Below are 23,703 nucleotides of genomic sequence, written 5' to 3'. Positions count from 1 at the left end.
TTGTACAAGGTTTTAAAAACCGATCCGTATACAGAACCATTCTATCTACCGGTTTTTGGGGTCTTCAATTCAACCATTCAGGTCGAATGGTTTAGACGGTTTGCGTATTAAGGCAAATTTATATGAGGTTTTAGATTTGAGAGAGGAGAAAGAAGAAAAGAGATGTTGGCTAAGAAAGAAAAAAGAAAGAAAGAAGAAGAAGGAAGGAGAGAAGGAAGGAAGAAGAAGGAAGAGGAGGAGGAGGATTTGATGCTCACCAGCAACGGCGACAACGAGGCAGTGGCAACTAATGCAGATCTGAGATCAATTTCTCTAAAACACTTGTAGTCTTCTTCATCTTCTCTTTGTGCTAGATCCCAGATCTGAGGTGTCTCAGATTGGATCTCATCTCTGAGTTCTCCTCTCTACAACTTTATATTGTGAACTGTTGGTTGGGTCAAACGAGTCGACGGTTTGGAGAGATATGAGCTTTAAGAGATGTAAGAGATGTAACAGGTGGCGGACCTGGGAATTTTCCTTTTTTTTATTTTTTATTTTTGCGGGGGGAGTTAAAGCAGAAAATGAGATAAGGAGTAGATGTGGTAGAATTTGGAGAGAAATGGGGCGGAAAGGTTTGGATCTATTACATATTTGTTTTTAAGAAAAAATAAACATTTTTTTTTTTTAATTTTAGTTGTTGGATGAATATTACGTAATGATACTTAACATTTTAGTGGGACTTTCAAGTTTTGGGTGGGAGGTGGGGAAGGACACACTTAATTACATTACTGTCCTTGCCTCCACCCATATAAATAATGGTTTTAACAAGTTTTGGGGGGCCAAGGACCCACCAATAATATACTTGACTTCACCCGTAGGGCTAAGAATGGAACCCACCAATAGTTGACATAACGGGGCTAATAAAGGATTCACATAAAAAATTTCTACTTGAGAGACATAAGTGGATATAAGAACAAAATCTAGATTTTTTTTTTCGTAAGAACTAGATTTTGGAAATTGAAAACTGTGGTAGGGAAACAGTTGTCAGGTAGGGGTAGTTACCTAACAACTGTGTTCGGAGTGTTCATGATTCCAAGGTTTTTAAAACTGAGTTGGACAATTAACCGGTCAGGGGTCTGTTTCCTGGGTCGAACGGTTGGCCCATTTTGACAAAAAAATATAAAAAAATGGTCAAAACCACTGAACGGGGATGGTTTGAATGGTTCAACTGCCTAGGTCAGCGGTTTTCTGACCAAGTCAATGTTTTTTTGACAAAAATCCAATTTTGGGGAAAAAAGGAACCAGTCACCTAACCGGTCCCGGATTTTTCGGTTCGACCGTCTGGTCCGGTTCGGTTTTGAAAACCATGCATGATTTGGTTCAATGAAGTTTAGATAATTTCTCATATCAAACCAATAAAATATAGTATGAAAAAAGCTAAATTGTTTTATTATGGTTTGGTGTGGTTTTTAATACGGTTTGAGCCATTCTATTGGGTTTAACCCACTTAGAAAGCCTGAGCAACATATATATGCTGTATAAATAATAATAGGTAAATTACAAAGATCCCTTTTACTATGGGGTCATAGGTAAATTACATTTGTGACAAAGACTATGGGTTCTTTCATTCAGTTGTTTAATATTTTTAAACCCCAACTTACCATTTTCTTATTTATTTGAGTGATTTATGATTCGATTAGTTTTTCAAATATAATATTGAAACCCTGCCGGTTGCTTCCATAGATCCTTGTAAATTTCTGACAGGATTCAATATTCAAATGAAAATGGTAGAAGTTTCTTTTTGATATATAAATTTATACTTTTGTTTGGTTTTTCTTGATTTATCAGAGAAAGAAGTGGATGATTTTTATATTTAAAGATGAAGAGAGACATTCATGTGAAATGAATCAAGAATTATAAAAAAAAAAAAAAAAACTATTATGCCAATGAAATGATTCTTGTTATTTTATCTAGTTTCATGTGAAGAAAATGGAGGTATTTTTTATCAATTAGGGTTTAAGAGAAAAAGAGCAAGAAAAAGAAAGTAAGGAAAGTTCTGATAGGCATTTTGGTAATTTAATGCATTCTCTCATCTACTTAATGATTAGGGGGTATTTGTTGCAAAGTGAAAGTTTAGGAGGTCTTTGTCATAAACTAAAGTTCAAAAGGGTATTTGTCACTAACCCCATAGTACAAGGGTTGTCATTTATAATTTACCCAATAACAAATATTATCTTTTAGTCACCATAAAATCATGGGAGAATGACGGTTCAACTGAGGGTCAGAATTTTTAGGCCCAAAGTATAGTTGGGTGGGTGCCAACTCGGAATTGATGCTAATTCATGATAGGGCATTGGTGTATAGAGTGGGTTTTTTTTTTTACATTTTGAATGTTTATAGCTCTGGAGTGGAATTTAGAAATCTACATTGGGTCTATCCATACTTTTTCCCTAAAATCATTGTAATTGGTATGTTATGTAAGCATCAATTTGATTAGAACGAAAGAGTGCTTTGAGAGTTACTTTATTAAATATGTTATAACATGGTTTTAAAAACTGGACCAGACGGTATAGTTGGACCAAAAAAATCGGGAACTGGTTCATAACTTCCGTTTTACCCAGGACTATTATTTTACCAAAAACCATTGATTTGATCAACAAACCACTGACCGGGACGGTCAAATCGGTTGAATTGTCCAATGGTTTGGCCGTTTTATTTATTTTGTTAGAATAGGCCATCTATTTGATTCGAATGATGGGACCGTTTGACCCAAGAACCGGACCCTTGGACCGATTTGTTGTCCAATTTAATTTTAAAAACCTTGTGTTATAATATTACGTTTGGTTTGGTATCTAAAATTTCATAAATGGAACCAAAATGTTTTAAATCTAAACCAACCAAACCAAACCATTAATTACGGCTTCCTTCAATTCGATTTGATGGTTTGGATTGCATAATTAACACCCCTACCTACCGTGATAACATGCAAGTATGGGAGATGTTTTGTGACTTGTGAGTAGGTGAGAGCCCATTGCCTTAACCCATATCCCCCGATCAACTGTACTAATCAAACCACGGGTTATTAAATCGGGTTCGTGCATCAAATTGATCAATTTATAGAGTTTAATTGAATTAATTTCATTTATTATTTCGTGGGACCAAACAACTTTTACCAAAACAGAAACCAGAAACCACTAATATATGTATGGACAGAATTTGGTAGTTGGGTTGGGTACCAATAAAAATATAAAAGATAGTGACACATGATCTAGGTGAATAGAGAGTGAGCTGGCAAAACATGTGGATCCAATGGGTGTCACTAACCGTTAGTTAGCATTGTTAGATCCAAAGTAGGGGTGTAAATAGTATTGGAAAATACGATTTCGAATTCAATATTTGATATAATCGAATAGAATTTGGATAATTTGAATGTTTAATTCATGAATTCCAATATTCTATTTATACCAAATAGTTAATCGGATTTGAATTTGGATATGTCTTGATTTGATTTGATAAATATTTGAATTCGACTGATTATTTAATTCTTATATATAATATATAAAACATTTTATATAATTTATAAATATAATAATTAAGTTATATAAATGATTTACAATTTATATACTTTATATCAATAAAATATTTATTTTATATATTTATTAATTATCTAAAATAATTAATTAATCGAATTCAAATCAAATATTAGAATATTTAATCGGATTCAAATTCGGATATTAATTTTCAATATCCATCAGATATCTTGGATATCGGATTATCTAATCGGTTTTAAATTCAGATATTGCTTGATTTGATTCGAATTCACTCTGTTTACACCCCTAATCCAAAGTGTGTGATAAAATATTTAGAGAGAGAGAGAGAGAGGTGTATTTTTTAATTTTTTTTATTGGGTGGAGCCTAGACATATGACGTCCAACAAATAAAAGAAAAACATATGATAGATCCTTAGGTTGTGTTTGGAAAGAGTATAAATGCCGATTTAATATAAGTATGTAGACAAGTTGTACTTAATCTTTTTCAATGGTAGGTTGGGGTATTTCAAGGAATATGTATAAAAAAATTTGAAAGTACTCTTCCTTAGTTTATCCTTCTTCTCTAACTACTAAATACTACTAATCCTAGTTCCTAAATCTCTCTTTCTGACTTAAATCTTTCTAAGTTCGTTCTAACATCTGCCGTGTTGTAACTATGAATTTGCCACGTGTCAATTCAGAATTAAGACCTTGACCGAAGAGGACCCACAGGACATCCCGGCTAAGTTCTCTCATGTGTCATTTGGTAATACAATGAAGGTATTTTGGTCCATTCACCTGTTTATGGGAGCTGGATTCCCAAATTGCCCTTGGAAGGCTGAAGGCTTCTCCTGCCTTCTGACTTCTGAGGGAAGAGGAGCATATTCCTGCCTTGGCGGTGTTATATTCCACGGCTCGATTTTCTCTTCATTAAAGCTCGTCACCACGAAACAGGAGCAGAGAGAGAGAGAGAGAGAGATTGGCGACTTTTTTTATCCTTATTCTTCAATCCTGATTTCCTTGTACCCGCTGTATGACTTTTCTTCTTCCCACATTACTCTTCAATGGGGTTCTGGTCATTTGTTACTCATTGTTTGATTTGGTTTCATGTAGTTTGACCCTTTTGATGTGCTTGCATGTTTTTCTTGATTTGGAAATCTGTTTTTTTTTTTTCCATTTTTGATTCGTTTGAACTCTATGAAGATTTGATGTTGAGTAGCGATATTTTAACCAGTTGGGGTGTTATTTTTGGTTCAATATGTCGTTTCTGGTTATGCGTTTGTTGATACTCGTGATTGTTTATACTGGGTATAATTTGTTATGAACTTCTGATGCATCTTGATCATTTTATTGGTTTTCCGAGCTGGGTTTTGAGAGATAATGCTTGAATTGTATTGCTGGCTTGAAATATTGGCATTTTCAGTTTCCATTAGGGTTTCCGTTGTTATCGTCTTTAAATTTTGATTTGATGGATTAGGTGGGTTATCGGGTGGAGGTGGAGGGTATAGATTTTGGAATTAATCTAAGGTAACGCGGGTGGTCTCTCTCTGGCATTTGCTAACATAAGCACTGGGAACTAAAGATAGAGATGAGAATTGTTTTGTAAATGTCGAGTCAGGCTGGGTAACTTAGCTTTGTCTACGAGATAACTTCTAAATTTCTTTGTTCGAAAGCTTCTGTGTTGTTTGAAGGACGTTTTTTGCTTTCTGTTGCCCAGAGTTTCATAGAAAATGCTTGATTTTTTTTTGCTAAATTCCTAATTATTTGGTGGACACGGGATTCATTTAGCAATATAGTTTAATCTTTATTGAATGATTTGTACTGATATTTATGCTTGTACGCTGGATGCATTATATAATTGCACAGATCTTCTATTTAGTATGCCCCAGCGATTGGTACTTAAATTATATCTTATAGCGATATGTGAATATAGATTGCCAGATGCATAAACAGCTTATATTTGCAAAAAAAGTTGATCAAACATTCTTGCCATCATCATATAAAATCTCACTATTTGCAACATGGCATGACCTTCTTTTTTTGGGAATTTGGACTAATCCCAAATGTTGAATCTAAAATTCCAAACCCTGGTTTTATATAATGGTGGTTGTATTGAGATGTTCACAATTTGTCTCATTCTCTTTTTCACACACCATGTAGTTATTTATTTTTGAATTCATTCAATATGTTTGTTTATGCTAGGTGCCATTTGACTGTTGTATTTTGAAAGGTATGATACTTTTGTTTTTGGTGGAAAGGGATATGATACTGTTGGAACAAATTGCAGATGCAACATATGGCTTTTCTTGGATATGAGATTTTTCTATGCCTGTGAACTGCTATGGGGGTTTGTGAATGGTTGCTGCAGCTTGCATGTGTTGACAATATTGACATGGATGATAGCAGTGTCTAGCATCTAAGATATCTGGCTTCTAACTGCCAATTGGGTATGAATTCTTTAATTTGCATACCAAGCAAAAGGCTCTATTTTAACATGGTTTAGATCTAGGCAACCAACTTTCCAAGGGCCAGAGCGCTAATTTCTACAATGCATTTACCTTGATAAACTGTTACTGATTTCAGATCTGGCTCTTTTGAGTATCTACCAATGCCAAAGTCTTAGTTAACTTGAGAGGGAGGGGTTGGATTGAGAATGATTGGAGTATGATGTTGTGAAAATTAACATGTTTTTCTACAGTGTGCTAATTTATAAGCATGGAGAGTTCACCATCACCTTCGGGCCAGAAGCACAACCAGCATACACCCATGCACAAATTTTCTTCTGTTGGGACCCATAAAGATCTTTGGTATATTACACGAGAAGGGTCCTTGCCCGAAATAGATTCAGGTTTGGCAGCACTAAAGAAAAATGGGGGCAATATTGATTCAAGGAATATGTTTGGTCTCACTCCTCTTCACATTGCAACATGGAGAAATCACATTCCAATAGTGAGGAGGCTACTTGCGGCTGGTGCTGATCCTGATGCTAGAGTATGTTAGTTATATGTCTTTACTTCTTTCCGCTTTCTTGTCTTGCTTAAGAAAAATGGAAAAAAAGTGAGAGTGGTCCTTTTAATTAGTTTCTGTTGCAATGCCAACTATTAGTTTTTTTTTTTGACCTTAAGAGGCTTTTTATGTCCTCATAAAATTCTGTTGGATCTATACTAGGATCTTTTATTATTGTTTACTTCCCTTGTTAATTATTCAAAGCACATTTATCTGCGCATTTGTATTACACAATAAGGAATCTTTAGCATTTTCTTATTTTGATTGCTTTGGAGGCATTTTGTTGTATCTTATACTTATAATTCTTTCATTTGAAATCTATATTTTTTAATGCTCACATGAATGGAATCTATCAGCATAATATTCCTAATTTTACCTTTACAATGTGGGTGCCATCTGAATCTTATGGGATAAGCAATCAATGCTATACCACCTGTACTATTTTTGGTGGAGTGATTAGGGATGAAAAAGGTGTTGTCATGGCAAAGTATTCAGGTCCCATTGGTGTTGGCAATTCCTTAAAAGCTGATGTAATGTTGTTGCTACAGTCTACAAGCATTGAGGATAGCTAAGCAGCTTGGGCATCAATAACTGGAGGTGGGGGGATTCTAAATTAGTCATTTCTTGGCTAATAGCAATATTCCAAGTGCTTGGGTTTACAGGCAAACACATAAGGGAAATTTGTACACTAACTAAGGAAGTGGGAGCTAAATTTAGATGGATAGGAGGCGAGAAGGCTGCAAATATAATGGCAGATTCCTTGGCTAAGAAAGGGGTTCATAGGGAACAACTTTTTTGGTGTGAGTTGTAAATTGGTTGAGTCTATAAAACTTAAAAGGGTGGCTGGGTAAAACATCCCAGCTCTGATTATACTTTTAATTTAATGAAAATTTCTGTTATTGATAAAAAAAGAAGAAAAATTTGTGCATTATACAATGGATTAACCAGCCCCCAGTATAGATTATTCCTATTAAACTCAAGCTATTGAGCAATTCAGATCCCGGAGTCGAAGCAATTGAGCAATTCATCTCAGACATTTGGAACTGAATCTCTCTGAATGCATCTGAATCTCCATACCACTGACTTATTACCATTTTACCAGTCTATGACAACCTTGATATATTCCTGAAGTTGACAGATTTAACCAGCTGCCAGCTGTAACCCTGTTAGGATTGCTATTATCTCTACTGTGATTGAGTCTTCCTCTCGTAGTGGGCCTGAATATATTGCAAGTATAGTCCCCTTTCTTACTCAACTTTCTAACACTTAAAGGATCCTGATTGTCTCTACTACACCCATCCAAAATTCCAAATTCAATTTGATCCAATTATGTTATGGTGGATTCCCAAAACACCTTTAAGTTGTCTTTGAAGAAGGGGAAGAGGCTGCTTTCTGCTGCCAATTTATAAGGATATTATCCAAGAGTAGTCTTAAAAAATTTTGAAGGTTTACCCATTGGATCACTTTCAAATTGATATGTGCAATGACTATATTGGAGCCATTTTGTTTTCCATTGAATATTTTATTATTTCTTTCCAACCAAAGGCTCCGTTGGATGGCAACCCTCGTTCTTCTCTAGAGAATCTTTCCTATTCTCTTTGTTGGACCATAGAACCTTGGGCTAACGATTCAAATTGATATGTGCAATGACTATATTGGAGCCATTTTGTTTCCCATTGAATATTTTATTATTTCTTTCCAACCAAAGGTTCCGTTGGATGGCAACCCTCATGCTTCTCTAGAGAATCTTTCCTCTTCTCTTTGTTGGACCATAGAACCTTGGGCTAACGATTCATGCTAACTTCAATGGAGGGCTCCACGTAAAGTCACAAAGGAAAGAAACAACTCCAAATACTAAAAACAAATTTGTAGGAAGTTAGCAAGCGATGGGCCAACTCGATTTACCGGCACTGCTCAAGGGGAAAATAAAGCAATTTAAAGCTTTATAGGAGACACGTATGTAGGAAATTTGAGGGTTTAGGGGTCACACTTGATTAGCAGAAGTTCAGAACCAGATTCAAAGAGAAAACTCTTTTAACATATCCAAAGCTGGACACCCTTATTGCATTTCAGAATTCCTTATCCCTTTATGAGTCCTAAATTCTAGGGGTGGATTTGAGCCAAGCTGAGCCAAATATATAGCTATTCGAGCTTGAGCTCGAATTTTGAGCTCGACTCGGCTTGAGCTTGATTGTAGTCCAAACTTCATATAAAAAATAAAAAATTATTCATGTAAAAAAGTTATATATAATAAAAATTATTACATATAAAAATTATTTCTTAATTTACATATAAAAATGATTTATTATTATACATCTAAAAAAATAACAATATTATATATAATATAATATAAGCTTGATTAAGCTCGTGAGCCTCATTTGTTGAGCTTCATTGGGCTCGAGCTTGGCTCAATTAGCAAATGAGCCTATATATTGGCTCAAGCTCGGTTACCGAGTTGGGTCGAGCTTTTCATGAGCCAAGCTTGAATAGTTGGGTCGAGCTTTTCATGAGTTGGGAATTTGTCTTTAAGAGGAACCTACCAAGTATCTTCCTAGAATTTATTTTTGCCCCTTTTACAAGTTCCATGCATTAAAAATTGCAGAAAAGAAGTATAGCAAAGATGGTTTTCCAAGGAGAAGAGAGGGTGGCTCTAGCATTCAAGTTGACATCTCAACTGTTTGGTGAGACTCGATGTATACTTTTAATTACCTTGTGCCAGAGTTTGTCTGAGTCAACAGGATATGTCCACAATCACTTACTTCGTAGAGATATTTATTGAGCTTAATCCTCCCAATCCCTAACCTACTTTCTTCCTTGCTTCTACCAATGACATCCTAGTTGACAATATGCTCCCTTCTAGATTCTTTTGGTTCCTACAAGAAATCTCAAGATTTTTTTATTTTTTTTGACTATCGACATTGAGGCATTAAAAATAGAAAGGTAGTAGATATAGGCCGATAACGTAGTTGTCAAGGTGTTGCCTAGGTGACTAGGTGCCCTTGGTTGGGCGCCTCGCCCAAACGCCTTGACTTTTAGCAACTAGGCGCCTGCCTAGGCGACAAAAGTGACAAGACAGATGCCTTTTATAATATCATTTATATTGCTGTATCTTATTAATGTATGTGTTGATACATTTTATTATATGCTATATATATCAATTATACTTTGTTTTAATGTTTTACTATTGAAATTTAAAATATCAAAGGGTTTTGAGAAGAGAAAAAGAAAGAAAAGAAAAGAAAGAGGAAAGAAAGAATAGAATAATAAAGTTCTTTTTTTTCTATTCTCTCTCTCTAATTAAATAAAACAGAAACTCCATCATTGTTTTTTTTTTTCTATTTTACTTACCATCTTGAATATTTATCATATAAAGTTAGTAACTTTCTTTAGCTGCTAATTAATATGAATTTTCTCTATTAAATACTTATTATAGTAGTATTATTTTTGAAAATAATGAATTAATATATGTAAAAGATTTTTATCTTTTAGATGTGATGATTTGCCACATTTTTAGAGGAAATTTAATGTTCTTAATAAAGAGAGTTGCTATTTTTTCAATTAACATACATGCTGAATGGTATATAAAACTAGGAAACTAGCCAAAAGTCAGTTTTTTATATTATAAAATTTTTATCACCTAGGCGACTAGGCACCCCAGTGTCGCCCAGAGTCGCCTAGACGCCTTGAAAACTATGGCCGATAACTGATTGGAAAGGGTTTCCTTGATCGAAGTGATCCTACCTACTAGGGAGAAAGGCAAAACAACTCCCTGAGCTGTCTTTGGGCAGATTGAATCCATAACAGCAAAGCATGATTTATGGGGAGTCATAGCTTGTAGAGAACAGAAAGGTGAACTTGGTGCAACCTGCCTTCCCACAATATCTTTGTTCGGATCTAGGGATTTAGGCTAGCTGAAGGTGCGAAGCCCCCTAAGCGGTAGATCACTTTCTCTTCCCTTATCTTTTCTTTCCTTCCCTTCCCTTTCCTTTTCTCTCTCTCTCTCTCTCTCTCTTTTTCTTCTCTTTCTTTTTCTTTCCCTTTGCTTTCTTTTCTTTTCCTTTCCTTTCCTTTTTCCTTTTTCCTTTTTCCTTTTTTCTTTTTTTTTTTAAGTCTTTTCATACGAGGTGTGCATGAGGCGTATGCCTCTTGCACATGAGGTGTACGCCTCAGAGGTGTCAACGCCTCAGGCATACGCCTTAGGGCGTTTTGGGAGTGCCTCCAGGTGCACGCCTTCCACGCATTTTAAAATATTGATCCACACTACACCACTGTCTACAACTGTTCTGAATTGTGGACAAAACTATGTGGACAAAAACTGTCTACACCTACAGGGGCATTCTGCAAGTGTAGTGTGGACTGGTCCACACCACAACTATTGATTCCGTACATCTCACGTACAACTTGTGGGATAATTTACACAATCGATCATTAATGAAAAAAACCATAATTTAAAATAATAATGGATAAAAAAGAATAATGAAAAAAACCAAATGGAAGTTCTTGATGAAGGGTCAATTAAGTAAAACATATGTAAAGTAAATCTATTTTGCCATTATAATATTATCTTCAGCAATAAACAATTTAAAAAAGAATTTCAATATAAAGTAAAATATTTTTAAAGATTAAATAAAATGAGTGTAGTTGGGCTAGTGTAACACAGGTGTGTTACACCGAATCCTTCCCATAAACTGTCCACGCCATAGTGTGGCCCATCCACGAGAAAATACTGTGGATGATAAATTGGGGTGTGGTCCGTCCTTGTCCACACAAAACAGAACACCACATTCTATCGTGTATAGGACCAAAACGGTCCCATCCACGATAGAACGCCACATTCTACCGAACACCCTTTTGAATCAGCTGCACGCTAGATTTCTGCTTGCTAGTCGAGCCCTTGATTTTCCTTTTATGGTGTTGAATGAGGGAGAAGATGGTTAAATGGTTAGTTGTCCACAATCCTCTCCTTGTTTAATGGTTTCATGTGACCACTTAAGGAGGCACCCGATTCAAATTGCCTTGTAACCTGGTTAAATGGTTCGGCTAAGTCGTGGTTCACCTGTTTAGAGTGGGACAAAGGCCTGTCCATATAAGACATGCATTTTATCCTTTCACCTCCCACCTATCAGTGATTTAAAAGGCTCACCTAGGCCGCTAGGAGCATAGGTGTGACATGTTTTAAGGCTTGTGCCTTGCCTAGGCTTAGGTACAGCTCCTTTGAAAAGACATGTGCCTAGCTTCTTGTGCTTAAGTTCAGGCATGTGCCTGAGTTAGATTTTGCACTTTTTTGCCTTTTGAAGTACAGTGGTTGGGCGAGAATCCTCCTTACTTCAATGTTGTTCATTCATTCTTCTTAATATATGAATTTTTAAAAGATAAGGAACTATAACTAAAAAGTCTAAAATTATAAAACCAATTTTTTGTATGAATTAAAAATTTAAGACCCTAGCATTAACTTTTTATTTTGATAGGAAACGATAACTTTCATTAGATAATTAAAAAGATTATAGGCTTACCACCCACAAACCTTGAAGTAAGGCCATTACTTTTGCCCTTAATGAATTTCCCACTCCAATTGGGCCCGAGTAAAGGGCCAAGACTTTTCCTTCCTCGTTTCTGTACACATCTCCAACTCCCGACGGACCTGGATTACCCAAGAAGCTTCCATCAAAGTTTAGCTTCACCTGGATTACCCTAGCATGAACTTGTTTGCACTTGCCTCAAGGGGCTTGGTACAAATGCTTGTAGAATTAGGAATACAAGATGTTTAACTTCACATTAGCTATTTGAAGTAGTGTGGTTGGGTAAGCAATAGAGATAGAAAGTTTGATATGCCTAAATTGTTGAGTGCTTGAATATGTTTTATATGTTAATTTGATTTTTTTTTTTGCATCTTCACTTTGAAATGTTTTATATATTAAGTTTATGCATTTTAATTTGGGCTAATAGGCTTTTTAAAACATTTAGTTTAAAATTAATGTTTGCATTTTCAATTAATACTAATTTTAATGTTTCTTGATTTCTTTTTTTGCATTTTTTTAAATTAAAAATTTTGTGGCTTGCTTCAAGAAGGTTTGCATCTCACCTTGTGCTTTGTGCCTGATGAAAAGCCCTTTGTAGTTTTTTGCACCTTACACTTTTAAAACGTTGCCCCCAGTACTTGTCATTCTTGGGAATCACATGGGTTTAGATCCAACAGCTTCTTTTTTGCTCCATTTTTGTTATCCCGGCCATTTCCTTTTAGGGAGTTCAAAAGAGTTTCTTTATAAGACAGTTGCTTACCCTTTCTTTGACTATCGATCCCTGGTTTGCCATGTTGACCCACGCATTCCACATCATCATTCCTTACCTCTCAACTATAGGAGGAGAATCTGGTTTCCACCTTATCTATCTACCTTCCACAATCAACTCGATCATTCTAGGGATGTGATTAATCTTTGTTTTTCTCAGTCTCATCTTTATCTTTGCCTCCCTTAGGTTAGATTAACCAGGATGATGAATTCCTCATCAGATTCAATAAACCCATCATATATGTTGCTCATATATTTGAAGATATCTTCCTCTACAGGTGCTGTTGGTGGTCTTCTATGCACATGTAAACCATCTTAGTCTACTTTCTCTCATTTTATCACCTATTTGAGCTACTCCTAGGTTCTTTTGAATGACTTCATTTCTAACCCTATCCATTCTAGTTTTTCCATTCATCCATCTCAGCATACACATTTCTGCCACACTCATTTATTGGACACGTTTCTTGACTGCCCAACATTTTGTTCCATACAACATAGTTGGCCTTAGAGCTGTTTTATAAAATTTTCCTTTCAATCTAAGTGGTATTCATTTATCACATAAAACCAGTGTTTTAAAAGCACAAGGGCCAATTTGCGCCTGAGGCGTAAGGCGAGGTGCGAGGCGCACGTCTTTTTAAGAAAGGCATAAAATTACAAAAAAAAAGCTAAAAAAATAAAAAAAAGTCCAAAAAATGCCAATTTTTTAAATTAAAATACATAAACATAACATGTAAAGTGTATTCAAATGAAAATTTAAAAATAAAAGCAAACATATAAAGCATTTTCAAGCATGTAAAACCCATAATCTCTCTCTCTTTTTTTTTTCTTAATTGCATTGCTTCAAGTAGTTAATGTGATGTAAAACATATTGCATTATTGATTCTATGAGTCGCCTTTGTAGCATGCCCGTCGGGGAAAGCCCGAACAAGTCTATGTTAGGGTCTGAAAGTCTTATTTCTCACATAAAATATAATGATTTTACAACTTTCATTGCCTTTTAAGAAGATATTTTATTGCAATGAATGAATGAACAACATCAGGCACATGCCTAGGCGCACCAGGCGCACACCTTTTGAAAGAGGGGTGCCTAGGACCTGGGTGAGGCGCATAACCCAAAATGCACCTTGCCTGTGCGCCTAGGTGCGCCTTTTAAATCATTGCATAAAACATGGATGCAACCCTCCATTTTGCCCATCTTGCTCCTAATTCTATGGGCAACATCCTCCTCAATCTCTCCCTTGTTATGAATTATTGAGCCAAGGTATCGGAAAAAGTTACATTGCATTTTCTCTTGGTTTCCAATCCTAAGTGTATCCTCATTTGCACTCCTCTCATCTCATTACTATGCTAGTGTGAGCTTGTTTTACATCAATAGTCCGAAGTCCATATAAAGGAGGGGGTTGCATCAGGTTGGCAGTCGGCATTAAAACTTTTGCCGAACTCATATTAATAGCCGACCCCATATAGTTGGGATAAGGCTTGGATGATGATGATGATCATATATTTTGTTTTAGTCTTTCGTGCTATAAAACTGATTATTTCTAGTGTATTTGTCCATGAACTTTCTTTCGTATTTAAACCTTCATTAGTTTCATCAATTAAAACAATGTTATCAGCAAGCAACATACACCATGGACATCCTCCTGAATGTGTTTAGTCAATTCATCTTACAGGAAAAATGAGTTCCATATATTCCTGCAGCTTTTGTCCTTGTACTTTCCATCTGGATGCCTTTTTTTGCTTCCAGAATACAAACACTTTGTCTCCTTCCCTTGCAAAAATTTTATACTAGTTGAATGAACCTTCCACTTCTGTTTGCTCTTCTCTATGCCTCAAAAAGTTTTTTTTTTTTTTTTTAATTTTTTTTTCATTAATGCTGCATTCATCCCTTCAATGACTCTCCTTTCTACCAAAAGAGCTCTTTCTACAAATCCCTTCCACCATGTTATGCATCTACTATCCTGGTATAGCACTCCTTTTCCCACCTTTTGAACCTTCAAACTGTTCCTTCTAGAGAGATCTGCTCCTGGTGTAATGTTTTAGCCTCAATCAAAATCTGTTTTCTCCACTTTGTCCTAGTCCATCCTTTCTCCAGCTCTTTCTCCATTGTTCCTCAGCTTTCAACCCTTTTCCTTTTTAACAGGGATTCCTAAAACTTTATACTACCTGTACTAATTCTAAGTTGTAACACATTTCATCAACCCTTACTTGATGTAACATTTAATTGTACTAAATGACTAGTACAGTTGAATAATATATATTTATGCACAACTATTATTTAATTTAGCTGATATGAGTGCACATTTTTCATAATAATAAGTGTTTAATGATATGATGCATGCTTGTTTTTCGTGTACACACTTGGGGGGAGTGTTTATCTCCCTATACTATGCTATGTATGCCAAGTAAACTTAAGAAATCTTGAAGTGGAAGGTGTTGGCAGGGAGATATACTTGGGGCAGCAATATGCTGAAAATGGAAGTTGTCCACTGTCAGGTTTCATGTTTCTGACTTCTTAAGTGTTGGGATCCAAAACATTGGTTCTGTTCTTATAAAATATTTAAAGCTTCTTAAACATTTCAGGATATCTTTTGCTCCTGATTTTATGTGTCAAGTGAATCTCTTCTCAGTTTGCATGATCCTTCACCTTATGTCTCTTAGGATGGAGAGTCAGGATGGAGTAGCTTGCACAGGGCTCTTCATTTTGGTCATCTTGCTGTGGCAAGCATTCTTCTTCAATCTGGTGCTTCTCTTACACTCGAAGACTCTAAATGTCGATATCCTGTTGATCTACTTTCTGGACCTGTGTTGCAGGTTGTTGAGAATGGATGTGATTCAGGTAAACCTGTCTGGAATAGCCACAGTTTCAACCTTTTATGCTTATATAGTAATTGATCTTTCTATTGGGCATAGATTGGTTATAGTGATATATTTGATGAATTCCACTGTGATTTTAGTTGTTACGGAGGTCTTCAGTTGGGGAAGTGGTGCCAACTATCAACTTGGAACTGGAAATGCACATATACAAAAATTGCCATGTAAAGTTGATTCACTTCATGGAACTTATATTAAGTTGGTTTCTGCTGCAAAGTTTCATAGTGTAGCAGTTGGTGCTCGTGGAGAAATGTACACCTGGGGATTTGGAAGGGGTGGTCGCCTTGGACAACCTGATTTTGATATCCATAGGTACTTTGGAATTTTGTAACTACAAAATCCTTTTGGGAAACCTTAGCACTCATGAACAAAGTCTTTTCTTCTATCTTGTGCTTGTTGTGCATCTGTACCTTATGTTTCTTGTAATTGTTGTAAATGCTATCTATTATCTACTAATCTCTTTATTTTTTCCTTGGACAAATTATGTTTTCGTTTTTGGTAAATACATATTATAACCTTATCGGCATAATACTAGTTAAAAAAGTCTTTATTAACATAATGACAGAAGTTGAATGGAAAACCATATTCACCCTTGCAGCACGTCAAAGTGTCATACAAAAAGTGGAGCTTGATCACCTTAGCTGTCCATCTATATCATTTTTTTTATCAAACCTGTCCATCTATATCATTACTTATCTTTTGGTGTGCTAAACTTTATCTTCCTACTTCATTAATTTCTATGAAAGACATAAATGACTACTCTATTTATTTGGACCTAGATGGATGATATTCTTCTATTTTTTTTTTCTCTTTGTTTGATAATAAAATAAAAATTCATTAAAAACAAAAACAAAGAACAAGGGGAAGGTAGCGAGACATCACCTGGGAAAAGAAAGAAGAAACCTAACAAATTCAACAACAGATACAACACACACACCCAACATGAGATCCACATAAACAGACATGACTCGGAGAAACAGCAATTCTCTGCCACACTAACACAGAGCAAAGAAAACAAGACAACTCCAACAGACCTTGCAAAGACGAGATCATTCCTCCCTGTTGAGCTCCTCTTCCTGACCTCCTTCAGTCTGGTTCTATCCCTCTTCACCTACTTTTGTCAAATTCTTTTTACATCTCTTCTCCCTACTTTTCTCAAATTCTTCAAAAGCTCATCTAGCTAAGGCCTCACCATCCAAGAAAAATAATCCCAAATTCTTACCAACCTCCACATCCCTATCTACAAGTGTCTTCACATCCTAACCTCCTTCATGTTTTTCCTCCAAATACTTGCCAACCTCCACTCCTTCATCCACCATAAATTAGTATCCTCACCTCCGCTTTGACAAGACCCCCCTTTCAACTAATGTTATGCATCTTTATTCTTCTTAATATAAAAGATTTTCATTAAAAATAAAGAAAAAATCAGATCCCCGCTTCCTCTTCATCCTCCTCCCCTTCCTCCTAACTCCCTCCTCTTAAGGAGGCTTATGCCTCCTTGTGTTTGGGAGGCTTATGCCTCTTGCATTCTGAACTACGCCTCATGCCTCCGCGTTTTAAAACATTGGTTTAAACTCCCCAATCCCTTTGCACCACGGAAGGCTGCTTCTTCAACCCTTTCATTTTCTTCCTTGCGAGCCTCTCTCCATAGGCCTGCTTCTTCTTGGTATTTCTTCTGGCCTGACGCCATTGAGAAGAAGAGCTGCAGAATGAAGACCCCTCCAGTAAGTGCTAGCAAGAGTCGCACCACAAAGATGGGCGATTGATTCAGCTATCTCCTGCTTCCCTAGGTGAAAAGGAAGTCCTAACACACATACCAGAACTTCATCTTTAACAAAGAAATTTTTAGAGTTAGAACCTGGCCTCCACCTTGCAATCGTAACTCGCCCATACGTAGACTGAAAATTAACTGCTGACACATCTAATTCATTTTCAGCCAGATCAAGAACTGCCTTGCAGCTCTCAAAGGGGGTTGTAATGAAACATCCTTTTAATTTCAAGTTACAAATCAGCAGGTCTGCAATCCTCTTCCAATCGTTAACCTGACTTTTAACTTGGATAATATATTTGCTTTCCCAATCTTCCCTTTTAGTGTATGCTAGCACCCTGCTCTGACCGTTGCACTTTGCCAAAGCAATTAGATCTTGTTTCAAATACTCCTCTTTAACCGCATTTTTTGTTGCCTTCTCTTCTTTTCTCTGGGCCTCCTTTTCTGCTATTGCCAGGCATGTTACAAACTCCTTTAGCAATCCACCTACCTCCTTGCAGCCTTGCCCGTCTACCTTCAGGAAAACAAACCATCTGCTTCCTACCCTTTCCAAAAAAATTCCAGAAGAGCAATGTATGAACCTTTATTATTCCTCTTACTTTCTAACATGTATCATGTACCATCTCCAGTTCCATACTCCTTCCAGCTTGGCTATTTTGCTTTGATGTTTGCTCCACTGAAGAAATCCTCAACCCAGTCAATCACATCCATGCCTTTCAAGAACACAGTTGCCTTCTTTGCTTCCCTAATCTTCAGACTCAGCACACCCCTGATTCTTGTTTCTTCGAAAAGTAGCTCCTTAGCTTCAACCTTCAAGGCTCTCTGCCAATGTCCAGCTTCCACGAACCTATTCTCCATTGCTTCTTCCCCAAAATGTAAACGATGATCCTGAAACACTCTTCTATCATCCAACAATTCTTCGTCAGAATTAGACAGTTTATAATTCAAATCAAGGGGTGTAGTCGCTAGCTTAACCCTAAGTGTGCCTGTCTCAGTAATCAAATCAAAGACATACTTGCATTGGAAAATGAATATGCCATCATTGGATCTAGGAACCTCAACTCCCAAGAATATCTTAGTTCCCCTAAGTCCTTGATTTCAAATTTGGTATTGAGAAACCTCTTGAGACTTTCTGCCTCCTGCACATCATCACCAAACATTATCATCCACATATACAATCAAGAAAGTGGTAGAAGTAGCCTCTCCTCTTGACAAAGAGGGTGCAATTTGACTGTGTTTGGGTATGGCTAAAAGCCTGAAACTGACAAGAGCTGCCTGAAATCTCTCAAACCATGTTCTAGGTGATTGTTCAAGGCCATAAAATGATTTCTTTAGTTTACACACTTTTTCCCGTGTCTCAGTACCATATATCTCACGAGGAAGGGACATGCATACCTATTCATGCAAATCCCTATTTAAGAAGGCATTCTTTACATTAAACTGACATAAGGGCCAATCAATAGTTGCTACTAGAGATAACAAAGCCTCATGGAGGTCATCTTAGCAACAGGAGCAAATCTCTCCAAGTAGTCCACCCCATACATCTGTGTATACCCCTTAACAACCTACCTGTGTTTTAAACCTCTCAATAGATCCATCAGCATGATACTTGATGGTATAGACCCATTTGGGCCTGTTAATTTTTTTTATTCCTTTCTTATGTTATGTTATGTTATGAGCTGCCGCCCCATTAAGAGCATCTTTGTAATTGTTTTCATTAAGTGAAGATTAATAAAAATGATTAGGAGAAAGGAGAGAGAACTGATCGAACTCTCTTCTCCTTCTCCCTTCCTCTTCTCTTCTTCTTCTTCTTCTTCTTCTTCTTCTTCTTCTTTTCTGCTTTCGTTTCTCTTTTCCTCTACTTTCAGATTAAAACATTCTTTTTCCTTTTGGGTTGATTCACATCTGAAACTCCTTTCTTCTCCCTTTCTAATATCCTATCACCATAAGACTTGTTGAAATTGAACAAAAATAAACTCACCCCTAATTTCCTTGCTTGTGAAAAGCCCATTGGAGGCCATTCAAAGCTCACCTATCTCTCCACTTCTATAGTATCTGGATCTGAAGCCATGAATTTTTCTTCACAACCACACCTCATAGTGCCTACCATCATTCGCAACCAAAAACTATTAACAATCATGTTGATCTAGATAACTCAATAGATGGTAATATAGCATAATAATCCAAATGGGGTTCTACTAGGGTCACACTGCTGGCTGTATTGCAGATTTCGTAGGCATGGTACACAGTTTTGATCTACCAAGTTAGGGGTGCTGAGGCATTTCATTGTATAAATTCATATTATAAATCATTTTACATTTCTTTTGTAACACATCGTTATAAGCAGTAAAGTTGAAGTTACTAATCAAAAGAAAGTAGACTGTAGGTGCGAAAATTTTAAGAAATTTTCATTCAACATAATTCACTCCATTGAGTGATGTATATTTGGTAAGGTCTGGTTAGGGAATCATATGAATAGTTCCCATTAATTACATTGTTGCAAGGGAGCAGAGAACACCTTTTGATTCGGACTTGGAGAAACGAACATATAGAACAAATAAAAAAGAAATGTGGCAATTCTTGAAAAGAAAGTTCCATTCAGGGTTTTAAAAATAGACCTGGAGGCTGAACCATTTTTGCCTCTGGGTTGTGGGTCACCGATTCAATCATCTGGGTTGAACGGGTCAGATCATGCCATGCCAGCATATGTAATATATACATATATGCATATATATATGAATATATATGTATTTTATTAATAAAATAATGTATACTTATTTTTACATGTAATATATGTATATATGTATTATTTTATGTTTAATTTATATATTTTAATTCAGTTTTTTATTTGGATCATTTACTTAAACAACCTTTATAGGTTCATGTATTTACTAAAACCTACCCTCTTATTTTGCATAGTACTAAAACACCTATATGGTTTGCATATGTTTTACTTAATCGACCCTTCATCAAGAACTTCCATTTGGTAATGGTCACATGACGCCTTAAGGTGTGCCGAAAATATGAAGGGGCATTGGTTCAAGGTTTTTATTTCCAAAAATAGCTCTAATAATTCTCTCATCAATCATCTAGAAAACAAATAAACCCTCTCTCCACATTACGAGGATTCTAACACCCCCTGGAGTTAGAGAAATGAATTGGAAATATCAGCTATCAATGTTCAGGCTGATTTCAGATCATTCACAGTCTTTAAATGGAATCCAACATCCAACTCCAAGGATTTATTTGTAGAAGATGGTGTGGTGGTGCGTGTAATAGGCTTGCCATTTCATCGATGGAAACAAGAAGTAGCAGAGTCTATAGCAGTATTGTGTGGAGGAATCTTGAAAGGAGCTTTCTAGGGCGATCTTTATTTAGTAGCAATCCTGCTAAGTGGTGTGAAGCCAGAAGACATTCCACGAAAGGTAGAGGTACGAACAGATGGGAGTTTTGTCTCTGTGTGGCTAGCATCCTCCGTTGAAGCAAGGCTGTGGAAGGAGGCTTGTATGGTAGGAGGGGAGGAGGAGGAAGAAGAAGCATTACGTGGACTTCTGAGATTGGTTAATTCAAATGGGAAGGAATGTTTCACTAAAAAGGGCCAACAAATTCTAGGAAGCCAAAAAGCTTTGGGGTAGATGGAAGGTCGAACCTGTAGAAAGCAAGAAAAGGCTTGACAAATGGCAGATCTTTGTGCAGGTGGTGTCAGGGGAAATAGATACCAGTGTCTAAAGGGAGAGGGCTGAACCAGCAACCTTAGACAGGGAGGGTTGCTGGTTCGACCATTAAAACAGGGGGGCGTGATTTGTTAAGAGGTCACGTGGGAGGAAAAGACTTAGAAAATGGGCCCAATCAAGTGGATCCCTTTTCTGGTGGGCCGGAGAAGGCAACTCAAGTAAAGGCTTTAAAGTTGGGTTCTTATATTACAAGTTTTGAGCCCAAGGCCCATTATAAGACAGATGGGCCAAGGGACCCTTTAAGTAAGCACGTGACTGGGAGGAGGGATGAGCTGATAGACGAGATTAAGCGTCTATCTTCTTCTACCCCGAATCCCTCCTTTCGATCGAACAATTCGGGCGCAAAATCTCAAGACTCAGTCTCGAGTCTCTCTACAGTGGGTCCCATCCAACTTGGTGAATCGTCTCTCACCAGATAGGCGCAACCTGAGATATCTGAAGCCTAGTGATTTGAATAGAACAGGGTTTGAAGATTGGTTGAGTGAACAAAACAGCAATGACGATTCTAATAGAGATGAAACTTTAAGTTTGGAAAGTCTGTCTCCGAAAGACAACAATGATTTACTTGAAATAGAAAGTTTGCATATAGAGTTGTTTTTAGAGGAAGGGATTGAAGAGGCAGGTGGCGGAAGACTATAAATGGTGAAAAAAATGGTCCTAAAGCTGTGAAAACTCCTCTTCCCTTCGTCGAGGGAGCTGACCCTAAGTCTAATGAATTACAGGATGTTGGTGGAGAGGGACAAGAATCGGCCGAGGATGGATGTGGGTATTCTAGTGTCGGAAACACAGAGAAAGGTTTTCCAAGTGGGTAGGTCGTCAGGAAGTGATTCTTTCACTGTCTACTTCACAACTTTGTGCCAAAAGGGGAAAGGCCTTAAAACCATTTGTCTCCTATCAACAACTCAATTCTAGCGATTCTAGTCCTACCCCCGTCCTACCAGGTATGGGTGTCAATTCTTTTTTAGGTACTGACTTGTCTGCTATGCCTGTAACAGATATTCCAGCTTCCCATCCAGGAGGTTCTGATGCAAGAGAGAGGGTGATAGTGAAAGGAGAGAGGGTGATGGAAGGAAGTAGTAAGGGGGAGGCGGACAAAATTCAGGAGTTGATCTGTATAATGGTGGAGGAACTAAAAAAAGGAAGGATTCTTAGAGAGATTCTATAGCCAAAATAAGTGTGAGCAGGGTAAAATTCTTCCTCAAACATTGGTTGGAAATGATGGAGAAAAGAAAAAGGATGATTATTGTATTAGGAAAGGGGGGGGGGGGAAGAAACAAAGAAGAAAAAAAGATCTGAAGTGGAAAGGCTAATCTCAGACATTAAGGGGGATTTAGAATTCAGTGGTAGAGGGGATAGGAGGAAGGGCCTAAAATGAGGAGATTATGGCCTTTTCATGGGTTTTTTATTTGCTATTTTGTCTCGATGAAAATTATTACTTGGAATGTAAGAGGGTTAGGGAGTGCAAGAAAGAGAAGGGTGATCAAAGACCTACTTCGAAGGGAAAAACCCGATATTGTGCTGTTACAAGAATCCAAAATGATGGAATTAGATGGGAGATGGGTGAGGAGTTTTTGGAGGTCTAGAGGTTTAGGTTGGAGCTTGTCTCCTTCTTGGGGAGCCTGGGGGGGGATCGTAACACTGTGGAGGGAGGATGTGGTGGAAGTAGTGGAAGAATTGATAGGCAGATTCTCAGTTTCCATTAAGTGTAAGAATGTAGAGAATGGGTGTGTATGGGTCTTAACCAATGTTTATGGCCTTAATTCCTATAGAGAGAGGAATGAGATGTGGGAGGAACTATATGCAATCAACCCTTGGTGCTTGGGCGGAGATTTTAATGTCATTATATTCTCTGATGAAACCAGTAATCCCCAACAGGTAATTACAACAAGCATGAGGAAATTTAATGGTTTTATTGAAGAATGTGAACTGAAGGAAATACCTCTGCTGCAAGCCAGTTACACTTGGTCCAACTTTCAGGAAACCCCTTTGTGTTCGAAGTTGGACAGATTCTTATTTAACCTTGCCTGGGAGAATAGTTTGGAAAACTTGGTTGCTAGAGCGTTACCCAGGGTCACCTCTGATCAGTGTCCTATCCAGATATGTACTGAGTTTTTTCCTATAGGACCCAAACCTTGTAGATTTGAAAATATGTGGCTTACCCATCCAGATTTTGTGAAAAAAGTGAAGGAATGGTTTGGTGAGGAGGAGAGGGGGGTAAGATGGAAGGGGATCAAGTTTCATAAGAAATTAAAAAGGTTGAGAGCCAAAATAAAAGAGTGGAATAGAGATCATTTTGGTAGAATTGAGGAGCAAAAGTTGTGCCTAATCTCTCAAATATATAACTTGGATGTGAAGGAATCTCAAAATGGGTTGATCGAGGAGGACAAAGTGTTAAGGAGACAATCGAAAAAGGATTTGGAAGAGGTGTTACCAAGGGAAGAAATCAGTTGGAGAAAAAAATCTAAGCACAAGTGGATTAAGGAGGGCGATGGGAACACTAGATTTTTCCATGATTTGGCAAATGG

The 23,703-nt window shown here is 37.0% G+C and overlaps 1 protein-coding gene across 2 annotated transcripts in view; it reads left to right on the top strand.

The window, feature by feature from the left end:
* Positions 1-4,282: 4,282 nt before the first annotated feature.
* LOC148871480 (uncharacterized) overlaps positions 4,283-23,703 on the top strand; it is a 35,054-nt gene continuing 15,633 nt past the window's right edge. Inside the window, exons 1-5 of one of the 2 annotated variants that reach the window (XM_088970963.1) lie at positions 4,283-4,540; positions 5,797-5,956; positions 6,208-6,500; positions 15,464-15,641; positions 15,760-15,988. In XM_088970963.1, coding sequence (XP_088827089.1) covers positions 6,225-6,500; positions 15,464-15,641; positions 15,760-15,988 — 683 coding nt within the window. In that variant the 5' untranslated portion in view covers positions 4,283-4,540; positions 5,797-5,956; positions 6,208-6,224. Of the gene's footprint in view, positions 4,541-5,711; positions 5,957-6,207; positions 6,501-15,463; positions 15,642-15,759; positions 15,989-23,703 lie in introns of both variants that reach the window. The other variant, XM_088970964.1, reaches the window with a different exon arrangement.

This window comes from Nelumbo lutea, chromosome 2 (genome assembly GCF_056320005.1).
Source record: "Nelumbo lutea isolate HS-2025 chromosome 2, American lotus-T2T, whole genome shotgun sequence".
NCBI classification, from domain to species: domain Eukaryota; kingdom Viridiplantae; phylum Streptophyta; class Magnoliopsida; order Proteales; family Nelumbonaceae; genus Nelumbo; species Nelumbo lutea.
The sequence above is the reverse complement of the archived record's forward strand: the minus strand, read 5'-3'. Positions and strand labels throughout refer to the sequence as shown.